The 24,336-nt window shown below is 38.2% G+C and overlaps 1 protein-coding gene and 1 long non-coding RNA gene across 9 annotated transcripts in view; one reads left to right on the plus strand and one right to left on the minus strand.

Moving 5' to 3' along the window:
* Positions 1–23,857, plus strand: LOC138042275 (octopamine receptor beta-2R-like). 7 transcript variants are annotated; one of them, XM_068888122.1, is made up of 5 exons: positions 5,099–5,186; positions 5,382–5,477; positions 8,312–8,447; positions 12,535–12,616; positions 21,874–23,857. In XM_068888122.1, exon 5 carries the CDS (start codon positions 22,152–22,154, stop codon positions 23,118–23,120), a length of 969 nt encoding a protein of 322 aa, XP_068744223.1. In that variant the 5' UTR covers positions 5,099–5,186; positions 5,382–5,477; positions 8,312–8,447; positions 12,535–12,616; positions 21,874–22,151; the 3' UTR covers positions 23,121–23,857. The 7 variants fall into 7 exon arrangements, with proteins under 7 accessions (XP_068744220.1, XP_068744219.1, XP_068744223.1 ...); XM_068888121.1 differs by lacking the exon at positions 12,535–12,616 and adding an exon at positions 15,767–15,985; XM_068888118.1 differs by lacking the exons at positions 5,099–5,186; positions 12,535–12,616 and adding an exon at positions 578–596.
* Positions 623–24,336, minus strand: part of LOC138042277 (uncharacterized) — a 27,915-nt gene continuing 4,201 nt past the window's right edge. Inside the window, exons 2-5 of one of the 2 annotated variants that reach the window (XR_011130971.1) lie at positions 13,305–13,456; positions 5,985–6,083; positions 4,883–5,019; positions 623–1,068 (exon numbers count right to left, since the gene is read on the minus strand). This is a non-coding gene — a long non-coding RNA (uncharacterized lncRNA). The remainder of the gene's footprint in view (positions 1,069–4,882; positions 5,020–5,984; positions 6,084–13,304; positions 13,457–24,336) is intronic. The other variant, XR_011130970.1, reaches the window with a different exon arrangement.

A 24,336-nucleotide genomic window follows, 5' to 3' on the forward strand; every position in this document is an offset into this window, starting at 1 on the left:
GTCATCTTTTCCAATTTTTGTCAATTCATTTCTATAGGACTTGAAATTGCATTCTCCGTGGGGTGTTTATCTCGAGCCAAAATGGAAAAGTAAAGAAGTTACGTACAGAACCTTTATATTTATGCTTGAAAGCCCTCCAGCCTTACCCCTCCCCAGTTCCACCGCTCATGTCCGGGCTTTTCAGTTGTCTTTGGAGCCAATACAATTTATTTTTAGAATGATTGATTACCTATTTTTGGTGACACGTTAGCTGAGAAACAGAAATTATAATTCAAACAGTATTTGTTCTATATTTGTTCTTTCGCGTGCCTCTGTGGATATAGCTATGTAAACCCTAAGGTGAGGTAAATGTCAAGGCTTGCTCAAATATGATTTCCTTCTTCGTGTTATCTGAGAGACGCGCCGGAAAAAAAAAAAAGATGGTGATTATCAGAAACTGCTGGACTCGTTTCTTAGCGAAAGCTACGTGCCTGTGGAGAGCCCCCTCTTTGCCTCTATATTCCGGGAACTAGACAGAGCGACTAGTAAATTACATTTCTTTCGATTGAATTCCAGATAAAACGCGTTTTCACCCTTGCATTTGAGGAGACGAAAAGGTAAGAGAATTCAATTTTATATATTTACGGACGTAATTTCCATCGGCGAAGTATTTCCCACCGTGGTCGAGTAAAATTAAATAATATATTTTAAACATTTGATTCCTTCGGTTTCGTCTAGTCAAAGCTAAATGATGTCAGTACAAGGCTTGTTAATTTGCGAGATCAACGTAACGCTAAAACGTTTTCGAAAACGGAGACGTAAAATCTTGCTCTCTTTCCGTGCAGGACAGTGGTGGTTAATTTCGGTGATAAAGGTAATTATTTGTTTTAGTTTGCTATCCTACATTATGAGTTTGATGATCAAAGCAATCTATCTACAAGTTAAACCGTTAAACGATATAAACATGCATATTTTTGAAAGGAGGGTTTGTCGCAGATCTCCTTCAGCAACCAAACTTGATAGACTGCATATTTGCGGTGTGGGGAGACAGTTTCACTTTCGTGAACAGATTTTGGTTGCACTGATGAACTAAAGAAAAAAGAAAAAAAATACTGATTATAATAATAACCATGAAAAGATGAATTTTTACTGATAAGCAGCACGTTGCTTAGCACTAATTTCGACAAAGTGTTATGGGGTATTTTTCGGGAGAATCGTAGATAAACGCAGGAGGTCATCTGCGCGGAATTATTATCCATGTAAATCCGGAACCCTCATCACTAGATCTCGCCATCGCCTTCTTTTGCGCTAGTTTAGCCTCGATGAAAGACCTCGCACGAAAGAGGCTATAGGTCGTTTCCACGTTACGCCATCTTAGCCGGCATTGTAGTGGACGAAAACAAAAGATTTCTAATTAGCTCCTTTTATTCGTCCATGAGCAATTGTACATTATATTATTGTTATTTGTGTCTCTAGAGATTGATTGAAAATCATCTATAGCAAGCGTGAAATGCGCCATGTCGAGCTATCAGATTAAAAAGAAATGATGCAGCCCTCACAGCTATAGGCCGGATCAACATTTTCGATGTGACATGAGTTTGCGGATCGCCAGGATGCTGGGCTGGCTTAACAACAAAACCGAGTTTTTCACTCATCGCAATTGATATCACAATAGGTGGCCTTCCCTTGCATCGGTCACAAAAAAACAACACCGCAAAGACGTCCTACTGGGTCAATTCATTGCAAAAGGGAAATTGCCTTCTTTCTTCATACACCATGCCATAGCTTATAGATTGATTCAATGTCTTAAATTGCTGAGCAGGATGATTTACTTCGGGAAGCGGTGTGGAAAAAAAAACAAAAGAAAACAAAAACGAAAGCGGCAAAAGCAAACTTAAAACAAATGGGTTGTGTTATATCTAGATCTCGTAAACTGCGATCTGTCCCTTTTTAGGTAACTGCCCGAGCCGGTTTTCCCGAAGCGGACGGGAAAAATTTTTGCATCAGCGAGGTAGTGAAATATGAATACAGATACAATATGAGCGATGTCAAACTTGAATATCTGAGGTCATTCTAGCCTTTTGGGCATTCAGCTTTCAGTTCAATTCTGTGCCTGCCACTTATTTTACATGTAGATTGTCAACGAAATGTCTTCTGAGGAGTATTTGCTGAATCTGATTTTATATTTGGATAATTCAGAAGGATATGGGAAGACCACCTGCCTTGGTAGCACGATATCAGAGAAGCATAACAATATTATCGCAAATATAACCGGATAATCGTTGTTGCATGTAATTATCATTAAAAACAGATTGCTTTTTGAATGATAGAAATCGTGCCATGGAGGGCTGTTCGTCTTTAGGATGCCGCGTTTAAGGGCAAAAAGTTTCGTTTATGGAATAGAAAAAGAAAGCATCGAAATTAGTATTTACGATTTCGACATATGTGTTTTTGAAGAAAATGGCGTTTTCACATTCGACTTCCCTCTGTTTCTTGACTGTGTGTGCTCAATGATTCCGCTAGATCGCTGAATCGAGTGTGGTTATGTAAACATCAATAATTACTTCCTGTAATCATAAAAAAGCTTTAGTCAAATGATAAAAAAGTTTTTTTGTTTTTCAAATTACGACTGTTGATCCTTTTATTTTTTTCGAAAGGGAAGAAATGCGTGTGTGAGGAGGAGTAGGTACACTCAGAATATAATAAACGTCAACGTAAATTAGGAGAAGAGGGCATCTTTGCTGCTACAGTTAATTAAGGTTAGCCGCAGTCGAAATTAACCTTGCATATTTTTTAAAGTCATTCTTCTTTTCCAAAACAGCTTAATTAGCTCGATCGTGTTTTAGGCTGGTTACTGTCGTCTGCTGCGGCACTCTTCTCATTTGCGAACTTGAACATTCTGTGTGGCTTCTTTAATAGCGTCCTAGAGTTTTTATGAAGCAGTTGTTGTGAGACGGTGCCTGATCTATTATCCGGCTTGAAGGTCTAACCATTTGTAAATGTATTTTAAGTCCAATCAGCGTGATCCCATAAAGTCTACACCAAAATCTAGCGAGCCATCTGGATTGTACAGTAGTGCATGGAATTTTTCAGCTCCAAAAATGAACTTTCATTTAGTTTTCAGTGCGCAGGTCACGGTGCCGCAGAATAGCAATAGTAATGGACTTGTATACCGCCCATATGACATACAGTCTCATGAGGGTTTACAGTCTTTTTCTCTGGGGTGAGATTGGATGTCAGCCCATAGAAGGCGCCCAGCTCAGTCCACCTTTGATCTCACCCACACAACCCTTGAATCGGTGAAAGGATAACAGACTCCATCACCAGATCTTCCCGTTACTTTTCGCGAACATTGTGTGGGTTCTTTAACGTCCCACAGGGTTAGTTGATTAAACCGAAAGTGTTATGAGACGGTGCCTACGGTTTATAGGCTTATCCGAAAAGAATTGAATATCTTCCATTTGCAGATAAAATTAATTACAAGAGCAACACAGGATGACAGATGATCCCCATCAAACTACGAATTAATTTCATTGGTAGATAAATAATGATCTACTAAGCACAATACACTGCACAAAAGTAATTATACTGAACAGGATGAAACAAAAAATTGCTGAGCAGCATTTGCTCAAATTAACGCAACGTTTTTGTTTGGGAATTGCCTGAAATCTAAGCTTTCACAACAGAAGTTTGGGCATTCAGGCGTTTTGTTTGAGATGGCGAGATCGCTGCAGCAGTATTACAGTTTCCTTAACAGTTTAAGGTAGGTCCATGACAAATTTACTGCGCTTGATTAAATTGTTCATTAGCTACAAAAAATAAACAAACAAACAAAAGCAAAAAAAAGCAAAAAAAAGCAAACAAAACACGAGAATGAGTGAATCATGAAAAACTCTGGTGGGCCTTTTAGAATACGAGTTTATACCGGGTACGTGTAATTTAGGCTCAGTCTTTCGTGCGTCTATTACCTAAGGCATAATTCTGTGTTGTTTCCAACAGCCTTGAGTCACAAACGTCTTTGCCTTTTTTGTTAAAATTTGAAACCGATTCAACCATAGGCAGCCCAAGTTCGCGTCACTAGAGAGCGTGTAATAATTGATTACTAGTGGAAGATGACCTTTGAGTAAAAGCCCGTTCCCCGTTTCGGGAACTTCGTGTTTTCAATGTTCTAAGACGACGTCTTAGAACATTGAAAACACGGAATTCCCGAAACGGTAAAATAAGCTCCAAAAGGCACAAAAATACACCAGAGTTAAGTCATTTTTATTCATTTTATTGAATGAACGTTAAATTGAGCGTTTTTTAGGCTTCATAATCTTCGGTATTATATTTCCCATACAAAGTCTTACAACGCGTTTAAATTCTCAACGGCTGCCTGTAACGCAACACCGCTTTTACTCAAAGGTCATCTTCCACTAGTAATCAATTATTACACGCTCTCTAGTGACGCGAACTTGGGCTGCCTATGATTCAACGCGAATTATCGAAAAAGTAAAATGGATAGCATGACACTTTGCCGAATACTGAGAGAAAAACGTTCATCGCACATGCAAAAAGTTTTAAACGATAAATAAGCTTGTAGAATACAGGCGGTGGCCTAACGGTTAGCACGCTGGACTCTGGGCCGGGTGGTCCGGGTTCGAGCCCTGGCCGGGTCATTGTGTTGTGTTTTTCAGGGGCAAGATACTTTACCCTCACAGTGCCTCTCTTCACCCAGTTGTATAAATAGGTAACGGCAAATTTAATGCTGGGGGTAACCCTGCGATGGACTAGCATCCCATCCAGGAGGGAGTTGAAATACTCCTAGTCGCTTTATGCTAAAGTAACCGGAGATAAGCGCCGGCCTGATGGGCCACTAGGCTCCTAGGAGACGTAACCTATAAGAAGAAAAAAATCTCTTTACCATTATCGTGTCCATTGCACAAAATTTGTGCTGGTAACAAGTCACTATATAAGGCCGTCTCCATTTTTGCTCTCTTTACCTTCGTCCGACGGACCCATATTTTTAACTTTTCAATGTGTAAATACCGTCTCAAAATCCTATGAATAACAATGACAAAAAAATAAGTTCCTTTCCATTACCCCTCGCCTTGCGTTGCGCGTTGCTAAAGTAGACACGAGAATCGACTGGGGACGAGTTAGTTTGGGATGGTGATCATTCCATGGCTGATAAAAGCAGACACGAAGAATTAAGCACGAGAAAATTGGTAAGTCAGAATTCTACGACACAAGAATTATGACAGGCTATTAACAGATCTTTGTCAGTTTACTGGTCCTAAGATATCGAGGGACAAAGTCCTTGGTATCTTTCAATATGTAGACGGATTAGGCGGTCCGAGTTTCGACCATCTTTGAAACCATCTTTTCTTTTGACTCTAATGTATTGTGCATCTCTTTTTTAGCCTAATTTTTGAAAATAGATCCAGGCTTTCGTTCCTTGGATTGTTGTCAGGGTGCGTGTTGAGAGAAACAAAACGTTGTTGGGGATGTGAACAAAGGTCAGGCATCTAATCAGTTATTTTTAGAATGGACTGTGTTCTGCTCTGGGTATACTTTAACACACAGCCCTGTTGATTCGTTTAAATTCAGTTTGATTCCTTTATTGTTCGTTTATTTTAAAAAGATGGAGGCGTCAGCATCCAAAAAATGCAATCTTTACACACTTAACTCGACATCGTTGTTTGAAACGTGAGGATAACTGAAGTGAGCAGAGCATTTTTTTTTTCAATTCCAAAATGGATGAAGCTCGTAAATACTCAAACAAGGATTAAGGAAACTAAAAGGTGACCCGTTTGACCGAACGTTTAGGTGTCCAGAAACTCTCGTTGGAGCCGGTTTTTTCAAGTTCATCTACCAGGACTGAGACCCCCGTCGAATTTTATCCTTTTTGGCAGCAAGTCCAAGTACTAATATTTGATCAAAAACTTTCAGTTTTCTATTCATGATTTGATGTCAAAAATCTGGCGTGTTATTTTGTTTAAGAAGTATGAAAGGCTAGAACCGACCTGAAACTTTTTGAAACTCTCCCTCCATTACGAAGGCTCACCAAATCCCTCGGCCGGGTTCTTCACATGTATGTTACCGATACATAGATACACTGATGGCTGTTGAGGAGAAGAAAATAGTCAAAATATGCGTGAACGCACTCAGCTTTGAACTACGCAGAAAGACCACAACCATGGATTCTGCTCTAAAATAAAAAATAAACGAGAATAAATTGCGAAATTCGATGCAGTGAGGTGAAGTCGGCAGACAGCTGACAAGTCCATATGCAGCTAGTTAAACACCGTTCTGGCATTATAATTCAATTCAGTCACGATTGGCACGCAAAGTACTTCGCACGACGACACTAACGCGACCATAGTTGCAACCGCGTTAAATCATGACTATGTGACAATGTTAAGAGAGTACGAAAAACCGTTGATATCGTTCATAAAGTTCTCAGATGATCGACGGCCATAGTACTTAGTCTAGTAGGTCTGAGCGCAAAGGGTAAGCTGCGGTGGTGGTAAGTAGCAATTATCGTCGGCTACTTATCCCAACGTGTATCAATAGTGCTTTGTTCAAACAGAAGAACGTCCGCGAATAATCAGCACCAGTGTTGTGGTCTGACAGACATTAACTAATTGCTTTAATATACTGGAGAATCGTCGGAGAAAAACAAACATTGATCCAATCGATTCAGTGATCTGTCGCGCATTAGGTTTTCAACTCAAACGGTCAACTTCCTTGATCAATTAAAACGTATTGCAACTGATTGTAATCACAAAGCATTCAAATTATCTTAACAAAAATGATACCTTCGATTAATTGGCTTAACTATTTCTTGTAGACAGATGAGTAAAACAAACTCAAGGATAACAAGGACAAAACCCGCTTTCTTAGTAGCAATAATTGACTGACCAAGTCAAAATTATGTATAAACGTAGTAACTAACATTAACAGCAAGTTAGAAAAAATTACGGATTTCACTCAAATCCCCGTTGGAGGATTCTCTATTGGGGACTTTGTACAGCAGCCAATATGTTTGTGATGTTTGTGTATCCTTCACGAAGTAACATGTGGAAAGTGCGTCTATCATGACCTTTTTAAGAGGTTCTCGATGATTGCTTTTGATGCATCACGTGCGGGGATTGTTGATGCCAAACTAAAACAGAGAAGGCTCAGACTTGAAGCATCGAAGCTCTCCTCCTTCGTTTCAACCGTCGCGAAATCGTTCGGCTTCATGGCAAAAATTTTTTTGTCCGCTTTGCTCAAAGAATTAACATCGTGAGTAACAGCGAATTTGGTTTGATTTTACAATCAATCGCGCAAGTGAAATTTAATGAACTCCTTTAATACTTTCTCCGGGACAACCCACAGTACCTAGTGTGACCTTCGGCCCATTTTAAACGTCGCATTTTAAATGTGCCGAATCTAATGCAAATGAGCGAAACAAATTTGATTTTTCTCCTTTGCATTACATTTGGCACATGTAAAATGCAACGTTTAAAACGGGCCTTAGCTTCAATATTTTTTTACCCAGGTCAGTTAAATGAAAATGCAAACCGGTTACCGTACTAGGGTAAAACTGTGTAACGTGACTCCTGCTATTGACTAATTTAGATACGTTAGTAAGACCTAAAAAAAACATTTTTTTTTTAATTGGTGTTTCCTGTCAGGGAGAGGACATGAAAGTCGTGAATCGAGAACGGAAGTTATGCGCTGGTAGCACGTAAAGCTGGGACACTCCTTGTGCTAAATTTGTCCGCTGGGTTTTTCGCATTTTAACATATCCATTTTGATGTTTGCCCCAGATAAATTTTAACATATGACTTATTACATCTATTTCCCTGCAGCCTAAGTTGCAACATCTTTCTTCCAAATTGATATAGTGTTTTTGTTCAACCGTCGTTTGGATTCGCTTATCAAAAGCCGGACAGCTGTTGGATGAGAGATCATTACGCATTGTTAAAACATGGCCTTGGTGTAGCTCGGTTCTCTTCACCGGAAGGAGAAACGGGGACACGGAAACATTTTCAAACAATTGTGTGACGTCACACTCTTTGTGGAAGTAAATTTATAGTAATTTTCAATGGGATTGCTTTCTTCTTCCACAGGATGTATTTAAACCTCTTATAAACTTACCTCACAAATTGTTATTCAAAACAGACTTGCCCCCACCACTCATCACCCTTGCTAAAAACTCCCCTATAAGATGTGTACATTTAATTATCGAGTGTTAAGTTTCATTGAGACATGGGTGCATAGTTCACTTATGTTAATTAGCCTTTTCAATCGTCACGTTTGCGAAATGAATTTTGACGGCCAAAATTATTGAATTGCACACTAGGAAGAAACACCTGAAGAAATCACGCAAGCCTGCAATGTTTTAGCAAGTGATTACCTTGAAGACAACACACAAGGAGTTTGTTTGAGGAAGTAAAGGATTACTTGGCCACAATTATGGATAAAATGGTGACTATCTGGTAAGTAATTTGTTAACTGATCGTAAAGCTTTAATTTTTGAGGTCACACATACGTTTGGGTTTGGACAATACATCTCCTTATGTTTACGTTGTATTTGACACATTAATTTCAATCAATGAAAGCTGTAAATCTTTGAATTCTAGGGCGACCTGAGATATATTCGAGAAAATCTCTGCTGTTCTTAAAATTTATGCATTGGAGCTATCTTAGACACGAGATACAGTACGATGGAATTTACATTTAACTCCCGTTTCAGACCGCTTATTCGCAAATAGCATTCAAGAGCGTATCTCTGTGTTATACAAATCTCAATTTTGGGACTCAATTTAGCATCAAAATCGAAAGAATTCGGCAAAATGCTTGCGCAATATTCCTTGTTGTTATAAACCAGATCAGTGTGGGATATATCGTAGTTTGAGACAATTTGCCAACCTGCAATTCACAAACTGAACAAAATATGAATAAACAATTTTTTACGTGTGGATTTACAATTAACTACGGTTACGATAACGAAAATGATCTAAAGCAAACCTGAATACCACGCAAATAGCTAGTAAAGTATTAAATTCAGTTAGCTCTCACATTGTTCACGGTTGAAACGACTTGAAAAATTTCGCTAAAGTTCACCCTCAATGGGCTGTTTGTGTGGTCACTTAAACAACAGGAAAGGAGTATTTAATTAGGTTTATCAGTAATTTAGCATTTTCAATAAACTGTTATTTGATCGGAGGTTTTTATTTTAAACGTACACTGTGTTGAAAATTAGAAGATTAAAGTCTAATGCATTGGCGTTGTCACAAACTTCAAGTGTTTATAAATGTGGTCATACTCGGGTCACGGGCAAGCTTGTTGTTTTCTCTCACGATTTTAGCCGTACGCGTCTTGTTAATCCTGATAAATCGTTTGAAGATGAGGAATAATAAAGTTATTCGCGCAACTTTTATGAAGAACATACGCTTCAGAGAGTTTGGAGGAGACAATGAGTGGAAACATGATCAGTTGGAATGATTTAGAATATTAGGCACGTCTGCTAGTCGACCGCGAGAAGACAGGCACGAGAAAAAATGGCCGCGTGAAATCTGGATTCAAGGACACCGAGCGGCCATTTTTTCTCGTTCCTGTTTCCTCCTCTTTTTCGACTAACTTACGCGCCGGCGAAAGAGGGACTGCACGTCGTCTACGTCTTAAGTCGTGACTGTTTCATTCAACAATTTGAAATTGCGTACAGGTGCACTAGAAAATAAACCTTCTTCAGTTTTCCGTTGTTGTTTTAATTATCACGATCAACAGACGACCGTTTGGCTCAGTTGGTTGAGAACCACCGGGCGGGAGGTCGCAGGATTAAAACTTCGGCCAGTCCGCCAACACTCAAGGTCTTTAAATAACTGAGGAGAAAGTGCTGTCTTTGTAATGACATCTGCCACAAGTGGTTAGACTTTCGAGTCTTCTCAGATAGGGATGATAAACCGTATATGGGCCCGTCCAACATAACTTGTGTGGGACGTTCAAGAACCCACACACTGTACGAGAAGAGTAGGGAAGTGGTTGTCTCACAACCGGTACGGTGGTGGTGGTTTGTCTTGGTGGTAGATTTCGTGCGGAGCAAATCATATGTTCATTCTTGTCGGATTCCTGTTGAGTTCTCTTACGGTGTAAATTAATCGTCCTACTGTAGTAAAGGATTGAAACCTAGCATCGTCAAGCGCTAAGGTTAACATTCATAAAAGCCTTGTGGTTTCTTGAAGTCTCGCAGTCAAATATATTTCTCATGTGTTTGCTATTTATTTATTTCTGCATTTAAATTTTCTTTAACTTAATGTGTATATGTGATTATTTATTTTGCCAATGTGAAATGGATGCGTGTCATAAGAGCTCATTAGCTGTCGAAGTTAGAATATTTAAGTGGCTCTATACTATTACTTATTGTCCGTTTGTTTACTATATCGGTTGCATGTAATATACTCTTTTTGTACTAACCTTAACGTTCAGACTAAAATAAACCAAAATTTTAAGAACATACTAAGAACAAACCAAAACTGAGACTGAGTTTAGAACGCCTTAATTTTGCTCATTTGCCGTGTTTTGGTTTTGTTGGTATTATAAATAAGGGTAAGAGAAATGTAAAACTGTAGTCTAACAGTACTATTAACTCAAATACTTAAAGACGCTTTTTTTAAAACATTAACAATGTGGTTTTCTTCAGTATTGCAAGATACAATAAAGAACAACTCTGTTTCTGGTGAAATCGTAACTAGTACAAAATTCTCGAATCTGATTGGTTATGAACAGCCCTGGACAGTTTGTAATTGGACAGTTGCACGCGTCATCTAGCGCGCTCTAGTTATACTTGAATTATTGATCTTTTTCCAGAACTATTAAAAAAAAAAAAGTTAAGAAAAAATTAGCAGGTTAAGGTATAAAAATTTTGTAACAGTCATCTTCTCGTATTTTGGAATAGTTACGATTAACTGATATCAGGATTCAGGAAGTAATCGCGCGAGAATTTTTAAATAGTCATCGCGCGAAATCACTCGCCCGATTGGTCCCTGGATTGTTCTCCTCTCGGTCCCATTGCCATTATAAATCGCAAAAAATAAAGGCGTTTCAGGTTCAGCCCTAAAATTAGAAGTTCTTATAGAAAAGGAGTGTATGCATGCAATACCGATTTATAAAACACATACAGACGTTCCATGAAATCTCATGTATATTGACTATGCATCAGCTCAAAGTTGCGGGGGTTTAATTTGAGTATATCTGTAGACGACAAAGTTATTAAGGTTAAGGTTAGGTCTTGCGATTCGTGACAGTTTTCGTGTGTTCAGTAAACCTCTTAAAAAGTTGAAATCCAATTATTTCATTCAATGTAAACAACAACTTTCACCCGTTTTGACATTTTCAACAATCCACACTCACTCGCTTTCAAAACTGAGTGTCTTCGCCGTTTTGGAAGTCTCTGGTTTTCAAAACTCCGCTTTTGAAACCAATTTTTCGAGTATTTGTTTCCGATGGCGTTTTCAGCCGTTGTAGTGTGGATGATTTATAGGCTAAAACGTATCACAAAACTTACACATTTTCAAGCGACATAAGTCAGCGTGGACGAGGCTCAGTTCCATTGAGAGAATGCAAGAACCTTGAGGCTGAGCGTTTTCTTCTTTTGCGATTTGAACCTGCAAACGTTCTTAACGTGTTCTTAAGGTTGTGTGGTATACTAAGTTCGACTACAACCTGAGTTGCTGTTCAGTGTTTCAGGCAATCAGAAAACAACATTTGACTTTGTTAACAGTCCCGTTAGACTACAGTTTTACATTTCTTTTAGCTTTATTTATACTATTTACAATAGCAAAAACATAGATGAGCGAGATGACAGAAATAAAGACGTTCTTATAACTAACTCTCAAAGAAACAGTCTCAAGCTAGGTATGTTGGGAAAGGAACTTCTTTTATATAAGTTTTATAGTCTTCTAGTGCTGGAGCACTAATTGGGGACACTGCAAACTGAAATCAACAATTAATACAAATCAAATCAAATGTTGATTTGTTTTTTTTAGGAGAGGGGAAAACCGGAGTACCCGGAGAAAAACCTCTCGGTACAGAGTAGAAAACCATCAAACTCAACCCACATATGACGCCAAATCTGGGAATCGAACCCGGCCACATTGGTGGGAGGCGAGTGCTCTCACCACTGCGCCATCCCTGCACGTGTTCTTAGTGTGTTTTTGAACTCTGTTGTTTAATCTCAACGTGAACGTTGTTATAAAAACAGAAACTTAAGAGCGTGTATACCAATCTCGCTACTCCATGCGCATTGCATTGTATTTTCAAGTTCTCCTGGAATATTTTTTTCTTAACATTATTATTCCCTGCCAATGCAGAATATTAAGGAACAGTAAGTTTGTTCTGCAAATGGTTTGTTTGTATATGGAAGCCTGCAGAAGATCAATTTTCTTCTTGTACCGTACGTGTTGCGACTACAATTACTGCTTAACGCACTAACATAGCTACCTGTAACAAATTGGTAGTAACTTAATATTGCGAACGCATTAGACAAAGTGAGGGTAATTTTCATCTTAATCTATTCCTTTTTAGGAACATTTCGTGTAATTGCACTATATAGAGGCCCAGAGAAGTTAGAGCAGAAAGTTGTTAAGATACAGCACAATTTGAAGAGGTGTTTATTCGACGAACCTTAAGTAATTTATTTAAAGGTCGAAAATTCCGAGAAGGCTGTGCCCCTTTTATCCTCCGTTTACCGTCGAATGCATTTCCCAATTTTGGGTCGGTCGGAGTAAAAATAACGAAAAAAAGGATGGAATCCCAAGCAAAATAAATAAAAGAGACAGTTTTGAGGGGCCGAAAGATTCAAGTGGCAGGGAGCAGAAAGGAGTGAGAGAGTTGGTGTTGACATATTTTCCTCCCACGCAGACAGAAAGCCTCTTCTGTAGAAGACGGCTGTCACGTTTACTCTAGGGTTGAAGTTCAAACTGGACATCTATCCGGGAAAAACGGATGTTTATATTTCAGATTAAAAGCTATCTTTTGCTTTTTTTTAACTAAAAAATTCGGTCGGTAGGACGACAGTCAACGGAGAAATAAAGGGAACAGCCTAAGAGTAGAGCGGTTAGCGGAATGTTTTGTTTTGACAATTCAACAATTAATCTGAGAACTTACGTCTTAATAACCAATCCCCCGCTATGATAGGTCAAGTAAACATAAAACGCTAATGTCCTAGCAATCTAACTCATTTTGCTTCAAGGAGGATTCCTGTCCACACAAAAGAAAAAAAAAAACAAAGGACAAAGGTAGATATCTTCACTGAGCTTTTTGGTAGTGTGAAAGTCTTTAAAAAATTGACTTACCAATTCTCTTCCGAATTAATCTCGTGATCTCATGGAGCTAGTAGGGGCCGTTTCTCGAACGTTTCGTTAACATGCCGGGCCCGAAAAGCCAATTGTGGAAATACAATCTGCCCATTTTAGAAAGCTGGTCTTTCAACAGTTTTAGGCAAGACCTGAAGAAACAATATAATTGCAAAAAGTTTAATTACTCAAAATCGCCTGGGTTTAAAGGTAGGGAGAGATATGAGGTCCCCGAAAAATGGCCGAAAAGTTTCGGGACTCTCGATAAACGGAACCATGGTCACTCAGGAACCAGTTCTGAAGAGAAGGTGAATCTGGAATGGAACTCGCATTTGCGGAAGATTCGCCGTGACGAATAGCTGCTTTCGTCTGCTTGCGAAAAAAAATAAGATGCACCTCTAAAGAAATAGTATAAGCGGGCAAAATGTGGGAGAACTTAAACAAAGCCTTTGGACATTTTAAGAAAATCACGTTTTCTATGTTGTCGGAAGATCGATATATTGTTAGATAACAACATAAAGCGGAATTTGGTTCAATTTTCAGGTGAGTGTTGATAATAACTTCGCGATTGCCTTGATTCTTTAACCATTTGTTTACTGGCTTTTAAATTTCGCGACATATTCACATTGTCAAAGAGAAAAGCGGCGAAACCGGGGCTTCCCGTTATTGTTTACTCTATGGTTGATCCGGCAGATTTCTTGTGTATTTCGTGATTGGCCAATTCTACGAAATCCACTTAATTCTACCAAGACAAAACAACGTCATAGAAACGTGAAACTCAATCATGGCGTCAATCGTTCAATTATTAAAATAATAAGAAAAAAGATACTGTTTGTCTAAGGAAGTTCTGTCTCGTCTTAACTGTTAAGAACAAAGATTGCACACCTTTCCTTTTCCAAAGACACGATATCTTTAATTTGCAATGCTTGGTGTTCTTGTCTGACCTTGTATCTCAGGCGGTGGAGAAACGGTGTTCCAATTCGGGGGTCTTACCTTCAACTCCCACCCGGTCTGGTCAGAGTTTTTCTCTACCCTTGTGTCGGCCCGTTTCCGTTACTAGGGCTAACAATTAGAAACTTAACATAACATGAGTATAAATAGCACTGTAAGTTACACTTTTATAGTTAATTCTGTTAAAATGTGAGTTCTACAAGGCCAACGTTTCGCTAAATGTAAACGGCTGACCACTGGTTATGGGCCGTGTGCATGCGCGAGAAGGCCTCTATAGTGCTTCTGATACTGTTTACAGAAAACCGCTCATTGTGAAAACAGTAATTAAGCAATCTGATGATAGAGATCAGATCAAATCCGAATGATTGATCAAGGAACGACTTACGGTTCCAAGTTGATTGATGCAATAGTTATAGAAATGATCAAAGTGAATTGAGGATATATGAAATGTGAAATGAACACGAAATGAAAGTTAGAAAGACCATCAAAATTAGGTAAGCAAAGCAAGCCTGAATTTTTAATCCGCGGGATTCGGGATTCGGGATTATTTGAGGTTTTATTTTTTTATTTATTTAATCAACTTTCAGATTTACAAAAAACGCTCAATCTGAGGTAAGCTTAAAACAGAGTACCAGACTCCTTAAAAATAAGCCACCTATCATTACGTTATATAGAAATCTGTAAAATTAATTAAGTAATACAATTATCTTAAAAATTACTATGAATATAACAAAGATTGGGTAAAAATACAATGAAAGTTAAAAGAAATTAACATTAAACTTATCATAATAAAAAGCTATCAAATTCTTACGAAAAATTGATAAGGTATTTGATTCTCTTATACCAAGAGGTAAATCGTTCCACAGATGACAGATTCGAACAAAAAACGAATTCTTAAAAACGTCAGTCCTGCTGAAAGGAACATCAAGCGTTAAATGGTCAACATTTCTAAGCGGTTTAGTACAAGAACGAAAAGAAACATAATCTAAAATATTTAATTTACATACATTTTTAAGACACTTAAAAAAGAAAACCAGATCGTTAATTTCTCTCCGATACTCCAAAGGTAATAAATTTAACTTACTAAGACGCTCGTACTCAGAATAATCCCTTCCAAGAATGAATCTTGTAGCCCTGCGCTGTACCTGTTCTAAATTGTTGATGTTTCGTTTGGTATGAGGTGACCATACCACGCTAGCATATTCAAGGCGCGAGCGAACCCAAGCAATATAAAGCAGTTTCTTTGTTCTAATATCATTGATGTCCTTGCATGTTCGATAAAGGACGTTAAGCATTTTTTGAGCTTTCGAAGAAATAACATCAACGTGATTGTTCCAGCTTAAATTGTTGCTAACCAAAATCCCCAAGTCTTTCTCAACATCAACGCGGTCTAACTTAATCCCACCAAGATAATAGGTTTGCTTCCAACTGGTGATCTTCATAATTAAGATGGTAACTTTGTACTTGTCATGTTGAAGCATGTTTGAGATTGTGATTTTTTTTGTGTGTAGTCTCACTTGCATGGTCGGAGTCTCCGAAGTCTGAATATAGTCCTGGCGGTTGGAACATATAGATTACAGAGACGGACGACCGTTATCACTGAACGAGAAACGATCTCTTTTGGTTTGATTTGAACCGCAATAACATCACCCGGCAATTTATTGAAAACAAAATTCACAAAGAATACAGATGTCTACCCACAAATAGCTACACTAGTCTAATCATGGCAGGTAGGTAAGACAGAAAGAATAAAAAATAATTGCAATGTATTTGAATATTAGTGCACTTTCTTTACGACTACTTAGTACATCATTCTCGTAAATATGTCAATTGGCTATGTTTTCATCCTCCGTTCACAAAAATACTGTAACACAATGGGGAAGTTGGTTATATTTGGCAATACGTGCGTCATTTTACATGCAGATAAAGTATCTACAATCAGTGACACATTTTTGGTACACTGACGGAATTAACGGAGCATCCCTCCCTCTCCCACCTTTCAATGTTGTTTAGTAGCTAAAACGCACTGAACAGTTAGTTTGGGTGCATTGCGCTATCCAACATTGCACGGGTAAGGGGGGATGTTCCAACGACTTATGACTGTGATTGTAGCTACGAGAAAGGTAGAAGTAATGTGCTATGTTACTCGATTCCCTGTGAGCAAGTTTTGGAATATTTTCCAGAAAAGGCAACTCTCTACAATGCCAGAAAAAGTGAGCTCAAGATTTTTTTTCATTCGGCTTACAGAAACTACAATCAGTCTCATCACGGTTTTGAGCCCAGTATTGTGTAGGTAACCGTTTGTTGTCATCCTTCTATGAAGTAGTTTAAAATGAAAAATAATGAGTTTGGAGGCTTTGTGACAGGAAGGAGTCTGTATCCCAATTACACTCTTCAGTGTATTTGTTTTATAAGAACCTGTTTTATTCGGACCTTCGGGCTGAGATACAGACGTGACATACGCAGCCTGGGAGTCTTTATCAGTTTCCTTATTTGTTTGTTTGTTTTTTTTCTTTTTCAGTAGTATACAAAAAGGCAGACGAAATGTAAAACTGTAGTCTAACAGGACAATTAACTGAAACACTGTTATATATATTTATATATAACATTGGTCATGAGGTTTTCTTATTGAAGAACCACGTAAACTTGGTAGTCGAACTTAGTATACCACACAACGTCAATCAAGATCCTGTTAAGAACGTTTTCCCTCGCAAATTCTTCCAGAGCACAAGGCAGCGATATTTGAACAACATATTTGGCTTACTGGCTTGAAGAAATTCATCGGTGGAATTGTCATTTGGGTTCATGCAATTGTATCTGATAGGATGTCTTTTTTCCGTGAGAGTTTTCTTGGGAACAAAATATGGTGCTGCACAAATAACAGGAAGTATGCTACGTTCTGTGCTGTACATAACACATTATGAAATTCGTTAGTTCATTATCGTATCTTATTTTTTAGCGTTTTTTTAGCGAATTCTTTTTTAACTCGAACACTTTTACTTCTCAACTAATTTTCATAAAATTATTTGTTGTTGCTAACAAGCTCTAATTGATTCGAGTATAAATAAAGTTATGTATGTATGTATGTATATCAGTCTTTGAAATTTTATCAAAAACGTTAGCTGTTGAGGGTAGGAGTTCTCGGCTTAGTTGGATTAGGGTTAAGCACCCATTTTAAAACGGTTATCTTTTACTGCGAGTTAGGGTTTATAGTCTGCGGTCGGCAAGTGTCAGACACTGCATTCCAGGTAAGAGATTTGCAAGCATTGTAAATTTAAGCAATAGACCCATATCACTCAATGTATTTTGCCCGTCGAACCTCTCATTCAGTGTGAGGCTGGACGGGCAAAGATAATGCAAAGACAAAGCCTTTATTCCCCACGGACTCCAAAATGGCCGCAGAGGGATAAAGGTGAATAGAGGACGTTTTCCGTGTTTCCATGGCCTCATCTAAAGACGAGGGGGAAATGGGAGAATTCGAGACAGTTATCCAAACCCCGGGAGAAGCAGTCGCTTTTCAATTCCTCTACTTCTCTGTAGAAATCGATTTTATTTAGCAATTGTGTTGGCGTGAATCTGCCATATGTTCTGGTGTCGTATTGCACATTTGTGAATAAATCAAAGTTTTGACCGAAAGTGACCAGAGGAGAATAATCAAATATTCATTTATAAATTATTCTGAGGAATTGGTATCAATATTGCTTACGTACTCAAGTGGATTAAGGAGTTGGCAGCAAATTCTGGTAAGTATACCGAAAGCTCGTGAGAAATCTGAAATGTCTGTGAGTAGTGTTGTGTAGTGGGGGTGGGCACATGTGGTAATCAATGGGGATAGGAGGAAGGGTGGGGTAGGAGAGAGGTACTGGAGATGATCTGGGAAGGGTAGGCCAGTAGAAGGGAGGGAAATATGTTAAAACTACACTGGGTGCCAGAGGTTTTTCTTGCGCAGTTTCCGGTGTCGATCATTTCTCTTTTGCCGCCCGTGCCGTCGGCCTTCGGCCACCGAAGCGAAACGAAGAATTTCCATCTGCCGCGCGCGAATAGCCTCTGGTACCAGAGTACAAAGAAACAAACAAATGAGCAAATTAAAGACGTTTTTAACTGACTCTGAGCCTGGGTATGTTCTTCGTATGTTCCTAACTTTGCAGGTTAATCTCAGCCTAAAAGTTCATATAAGAAAGGTTCTTATAAAATAAGTGTATCATGGATTTACGGATTTTTAGTCCCTTTGTCATAGTGGGCGTTTCTTGCAGTTGATATCTGTTGAAACTTTATATTGGTTATTTTTATCCATGTAACCAAAAAAGAGTAACGTCTTGAGCAAATCTTTCACACTTTACTTGATTTTGAAGTAGTTTCGAAATGCTATTTGTCAAAACGAAAATGGCGTTTATTCCTTTTTCATACTTTTCGATAAATATTTCTTATCAGAGTTTGCAGTTAACGGCATTAAAGATAAACGACAGCAGATCGAGAAAATGTTAAGATGTTAAATAAAGTTTTTCAATTTCTGTTTAATTTGTTGTTCAGACTATTTTTTTAGAAATTACTTCCTCGTTTTTTTTCATCCAATCCAGTGCATATAACCATAAGAAAAAAAAATTGTGCAGACACTGAAGTTGGCAAATAGTATATTCATTATCCTGACGGAAATATAAAAGACAACCATTTTAAAATTAAATGGGAATCAACTTGGAAGTAGCAAGTCGTTTAACATAAGAGCATTGCTTTGTTTGGGAAAAAGGAAAACGAAAGGAGCATCGGCGGTTTTCCTTTGCATGTTACGTCGAACAATAGCAACTTTTCATTTTACATCTAGTATTGCTTTTTCGAGGACTGCTTTTGAGGGTGGAAAAAGCAGGTGATAGCAGCTTTGGCTTGCTTGTTCTTACAAAGTTTCCATTGAGGCTAATGTTCTTTTAAGATTCTAAGTCGATCAACTTCGATCTGGCACTTTCCAATGAAAGTTTCAACAACAACAAGCTATATCCTAGTTTGCATTTACTCGGCTATTTTTAACTAATTAACCTGTCATCCCAATCTTACTCTGGATCTACAGTTGTTCATCCTAAGCTTGTATTTTGAAGTTCACCTCAGTTCTTGTGGACAAGTTTACGTACGAGCTTATAAGAAAGTAATTATAAACAAACAAGCGATGATTTTAAAACACGCATCTCAGCTTTTCGCTATGTTTGTATTTATGCTTCTTTGTTTTAAATAATCGATACGCCCTTGTTTTAAATAATCGATTCGCCCTTGCAGAAGCATGCATTAATTGAAACTCTGACATCAATAAGTTTTTTTGTATTCAGTTGTTAGACAGTTTAGGCAGTTGTAAAGCCATAATAAACCTGTCTCTAGAACCGAGATCGGAGAAGCTTTTACTTTAGAAGTAGTCTTATTGATTAGAAATATTATGATTTTGATTATTAGAACTCATTGTTATCTGAATTACTATCCAGATAATATCAGATCTGTAATCTTAATTTTGCTTTTTGTCATTGTATAAAGTATTTTGTAAGGCGTATTTGAAAACGTATGTTGAATTTGCGAGGAAGAAATGTAATATTATTATTATTATTATTATTATTATTATTATTATTATTATTATTATTATTATTATTATTATTATTATTATTAAACTGTTACGGGGGAATGCAGAAATGTCGACTTAAGTAGCTTGTGTGCATGATCAAAACTTGAAATCGCCGCATCATAGAATCTTAGGGAACAGATACACGACTCGGTTGGCAGTTGCGGATCGCAGGTTAGTAGTGAATTTTTCAATGAATGCGTTATTAACAAGCTCTGAACGAGTTTTGCTGTATCATTTACATAAACAGAAGACGTGGTATGTTCACATCACCAATATGTCTTGGCCTGACTGATATATTTTCGCTGCATGGGTGTATGCCTTTTTTCAACTATGGAGCCCTGAATGTATCTGTGCATTTGTGTCTTTTTACTGTGCGGCCGGTCTCTTCGCCGGCTGTGTCGACATAGGGAACTTATTAGGACAGGATCGACAGTGACAGATGGAAAGCTTGAAGACAACCCACTCTCAGCACAAGAGTGGCAACTTAACATGAGAATTCCTCTTTAAAGAATTTAATCCTCGTATTTTATTTAAAGCCGCCTCAAGGCTCTTAACTGCAGTGTTTAATTTTCGGATCTAAAGTTGTCACTGTTTCAGCTGGCGGAACATTACCCAGACAACTTAATATATCAATTGCCTGATTAAATGCAAGGAAACTATACCCACTGTGCTAAGAATGGGAAAAATAGATATTTCATTAGACGTTCAACTTGCTACATCTCACGACTTGAGAATAAACTTTTTATGGCCTAAAAAGCAATCGGACGACCCAATCGAATGCATGAGAAAGCATTCCTAATAGAAGCTACGTGAACATTTTTAATCATCTTTGAATTTTCTTCCGCTTATTTTACATATTGAGATAGTTCAATTAAAAATGAAGACTTCTTGTCACAATAATAAGAAATGAACGCTCTAAATTTCAAGCTCAAAAAGTGGTAGGCGGTTTTTCAAAGCCGACTCTCTTATACAAGCCTAGATTTCGTGGAAACAAACGCATAAAAAAATTAACATTATTATACTTTGTGAAAACAAATTATGATGCGGACGCGAGTAAGCTAAAACCATTATTTAAACGCAAGAAAGTTCAGTTTTGAGTGCGATGTGACAACCAATTTACGGATTTCTCATCCTTCAAGGATCAGTCATTTCAAATGAAAATGATTTACGAGAAGCATACTTAAATTATCGCCTGAAGTCAATGTACTAGGTAATTCGGGTAGTTTTTGTTGTTCAAAGGATTCTCATTCTAGATTTCATGATGTTCATATTATCATTTGATGTTTGGCAGCTGCCTACTAAAATGGCCCCAATCTTTTAGTCGCGCTGTTAAAATCGAAGTGACAATGAAAAGCGATGTTCGCTTTCGAAAAATGTGTCTCTCCCCTGGAAATCACTTAATAAAAGCGTCTTAATAATTGAAAATAACAGGTTCTTAGCGAACAGCACGGTGCATTTCATAAACCTGATTCTTACGGAGGAGGAGATCTTTACTATGACAGGGTAGATTTGTTTTCAAACAAAAAAATTCATTTTGTAAGGTGAGCTTGTTGAGCTAAACAGTCTCCCAAAACACTCGAAGGTCTTCTCCCCTCTTTCTCCTCTTACGTGAGTAAATTGGAAGGGTAACCTCGATGTTTATTTGCGTTGCCCAAAATTGAATTTAAGTTATTAAATGACAACACCGTGGACAAATTTTACGCAAGATGTTTTTCCTAATATGATTCACGAAATTTCACAAAACGTTTCCGCAGATTCTGGCTTCCCACTTATCATCTGTTGGGCTATAAGAAAGTGCCTCGACGCATAATAGAAACCCATGTAAATGCAATATTATTCTGGAAGGAAATCAATACAGCTAATTATTTAAATCGGCTCTAAAATCGGAGCAAAAAAGTAAACTTGGATTGGCAGAATTTGTCACGATTCGTGCAAACCTCTCCATCTCAGTGAAAACAAACCGCATTTGTTTTTGGTTCATTGTTAACATATGTTGCGATATATTTTTTCCTATTCTTTCAGAGTTATAAGTGGGATTCTGTCTAGAATGATATCAACACCAAACGCAGACGCAATTACTTTGGAATGGAAGAGTTAAAGCCGATGCCCAGAGTATAAAAAGATTTCCCACCGTGAAATATAAAAATCTTTGTTGACCTCAAGTGGAACTACAGCTACAAGATAAGCATAACTTATTTGATTGCCGGAAAATAATTGCGAAACCCACAACAAACAAAATTGTGCCGAAGTCGACGATCACACTCGAATCCCGGTGTAATTTACAGAAGTAACCTACCATTATGGAGCCCCTGGAAGTGGTTGTATTGCTGAGTATCTTCTCTGTGAGCGCGATTGTGACGAACGCTCTAGTTTGCACGTTGGTTTTCAAGGTCAAATCAATGAGAAATTACACCAACGGGTTTGTAGTATCCTTGGCGATATCGGACATCTTGACAGGTGCAGCGTTTCTTCTGCAATACAACATCACACTTCAGAGATGGTCACAGGCAGCGCTCAATGTCTTGTACGCCAGTGTTTTCTTTGTTGGAGCTTCAAACCTTTGTGCCGTGACCTATGACAGATATTTGGCGATAATGCACCCTTTTGCCTACTCACAAACCATCAGGAGAGCTTTCCAAATCCTTGTACCAGGTATATGGATTTTGTCAATAGGGATCGCATGCATACCCCTTGTATGGTTTGAAGATAATACGATCGATGTCGTTCTAAAGACACGGATCTACAATTGCTTCGTCCTGGTCATTTATATTGCTTTACCGTGCGTTTTAATAGTCTTCGCGAATTTCAGGATTTTTCGATTGGTTCGGCAATGCGTCCGCCGGGAAAGACAACTAAGTGTTTCATATGCATCGCAGTCAGATAAAATCATTTCAGAACCGAATGGAACACGGAAAGTATCATCGGAAGCCAAAGTGGCAAGGGTATTCGCTATTGCTTCCTTCATGTTCGTGTTATGCTACTTTCCGACCCTGTATTACACTGTTGCAGTCTCTTTCAATCACAGGGAGGTTGTTCCCGAACTCATGACTCAGCTCTCGCCCTTCTGTGTTGTGTTAGGGTCACTTGTAAATCCAATACTTTACTCGTTCATGAAACCTGATTTCCGGCTCGCAATTCATAAAATTTTGAGTAGAAAACGAGCTTTTTTAAATAGTGAGAGAAGATCACAGAGGTCAGCTTCAGTACCAAGCAATGGTGACTCCCTCAACATTCCCTTTTTAAAGAAAACAATGCACAATCGCAGATGAACAATGGCGAGATTCACGAAGATAATCATCCTTTTGAGAGTAGGGTATGATCTCAAAGTTCATTAAAAATATAACTGCACATTGGCCAACGAATTAAAAAAAAAAACAGCAGAACTTGAAAAACGAAAGTAATTAACACCACGAGTTCCTGTCAAAATGAACACGCGAGATGAATGTTGAGTGGTAACAAAAATTATGAAAACTTCTATTCACCATGCAATACAGTGAAGTCGGAATTTGAAAGGGAACAATCTCGACAAGAAAAAAAATAAGATAATGGAGAAGATATACAACTAACAGGGCTTATCACGAACTGGGGGACGTTTATTTTTTTGCGCCATTTATTGGCTGTATCATTTCAGAACTCTTTCGTATTGTCCCAATGCCGCCCCCCCCCCCCCCCCCCAACAACTAAGTAGCACGTATATTGTTGAGAGGTTTGGTTGTGTAGTTCTTGATCGCAAGTCCTAGACGAATTTCGCCCATTTGCCTCACGCCGTATTTTATACAAAGTAAGGGTGAAAGGAAGAAAATATCCCAGAGTACTTCAGATCTTCCATAACGACTTTTTTAGCACTTCGTTCTTTCAAGAGTTGTAATTATTTATGGGCTGTTAAATGCTGTTTAGAAACACGTGAAAAAATGTTTAGAAATCACATCTATCTTTATCAAACGTATCAAATACGAACGCATATTAAGCGAAGATTTTTAATAAAATTAAGAGTAATGATATTGAACTTAAGTGTCAAGTCTTTTAGCGCTGGGGCAATAGTTGGGTACATTGTACGTCGAAATCAAATCGAAAATTGGTTTTTGAGGAGAAGGGAAAACCAGATTACCCGGAGAAAAACCTCTCAGAGCAGAATAGAGAACCAAAAATACTCAACCAACATATGACGCCGAGTCTGGGAAACGGACGCGAGCCACGTTGGTGCGAGGCGAGTGCTCTCACCACTGTGCCAGCGCTCATGGCTCCTTATTTAACATTAGATGATCGTAAAAGCCTATTTTCAAATTGCTTGCGCGAGAAAATCTGGTAACTTCTTTATGGAGTGAAGGTGAGGATTACGGAAGAAACATACAGTAATGGCGCTTCTTTTTAAGAAACTGGAGTGACTGTAAGTAGATATCGTGTGATCTCTGTGTGTAAAAATAATTCAAAAGGAAGGACAGACCTTAACGTTTTCGAGTTCGCGAGCTAAGGGAAGTTAAGAAG

Source organism: Montipora capricornis, chromosome 3 (genome assembly GCF_036669925.1).
Source record: "Montipora capricornis isolate CH-2021 chromosome 3, ASM3666992v2, whole genome shotgun sequence".
Classification (NCBI taxonomy): Eukaryota; Metazoa; Cnidaria; class Anthozoa; order Scleractinia; family Acroporidae; genus Montipora; species Montipora capricornis.

Excerpts from the sequence above, each read along its gene's own strand:
- LOC138042275 (XM_068888119.1), top strand. The coding sequence starts at position 22,152 with ATGGAGCCCCTGGAAGTGGTTGTATTGCTGAGTATCTTCTCTGTGAGC.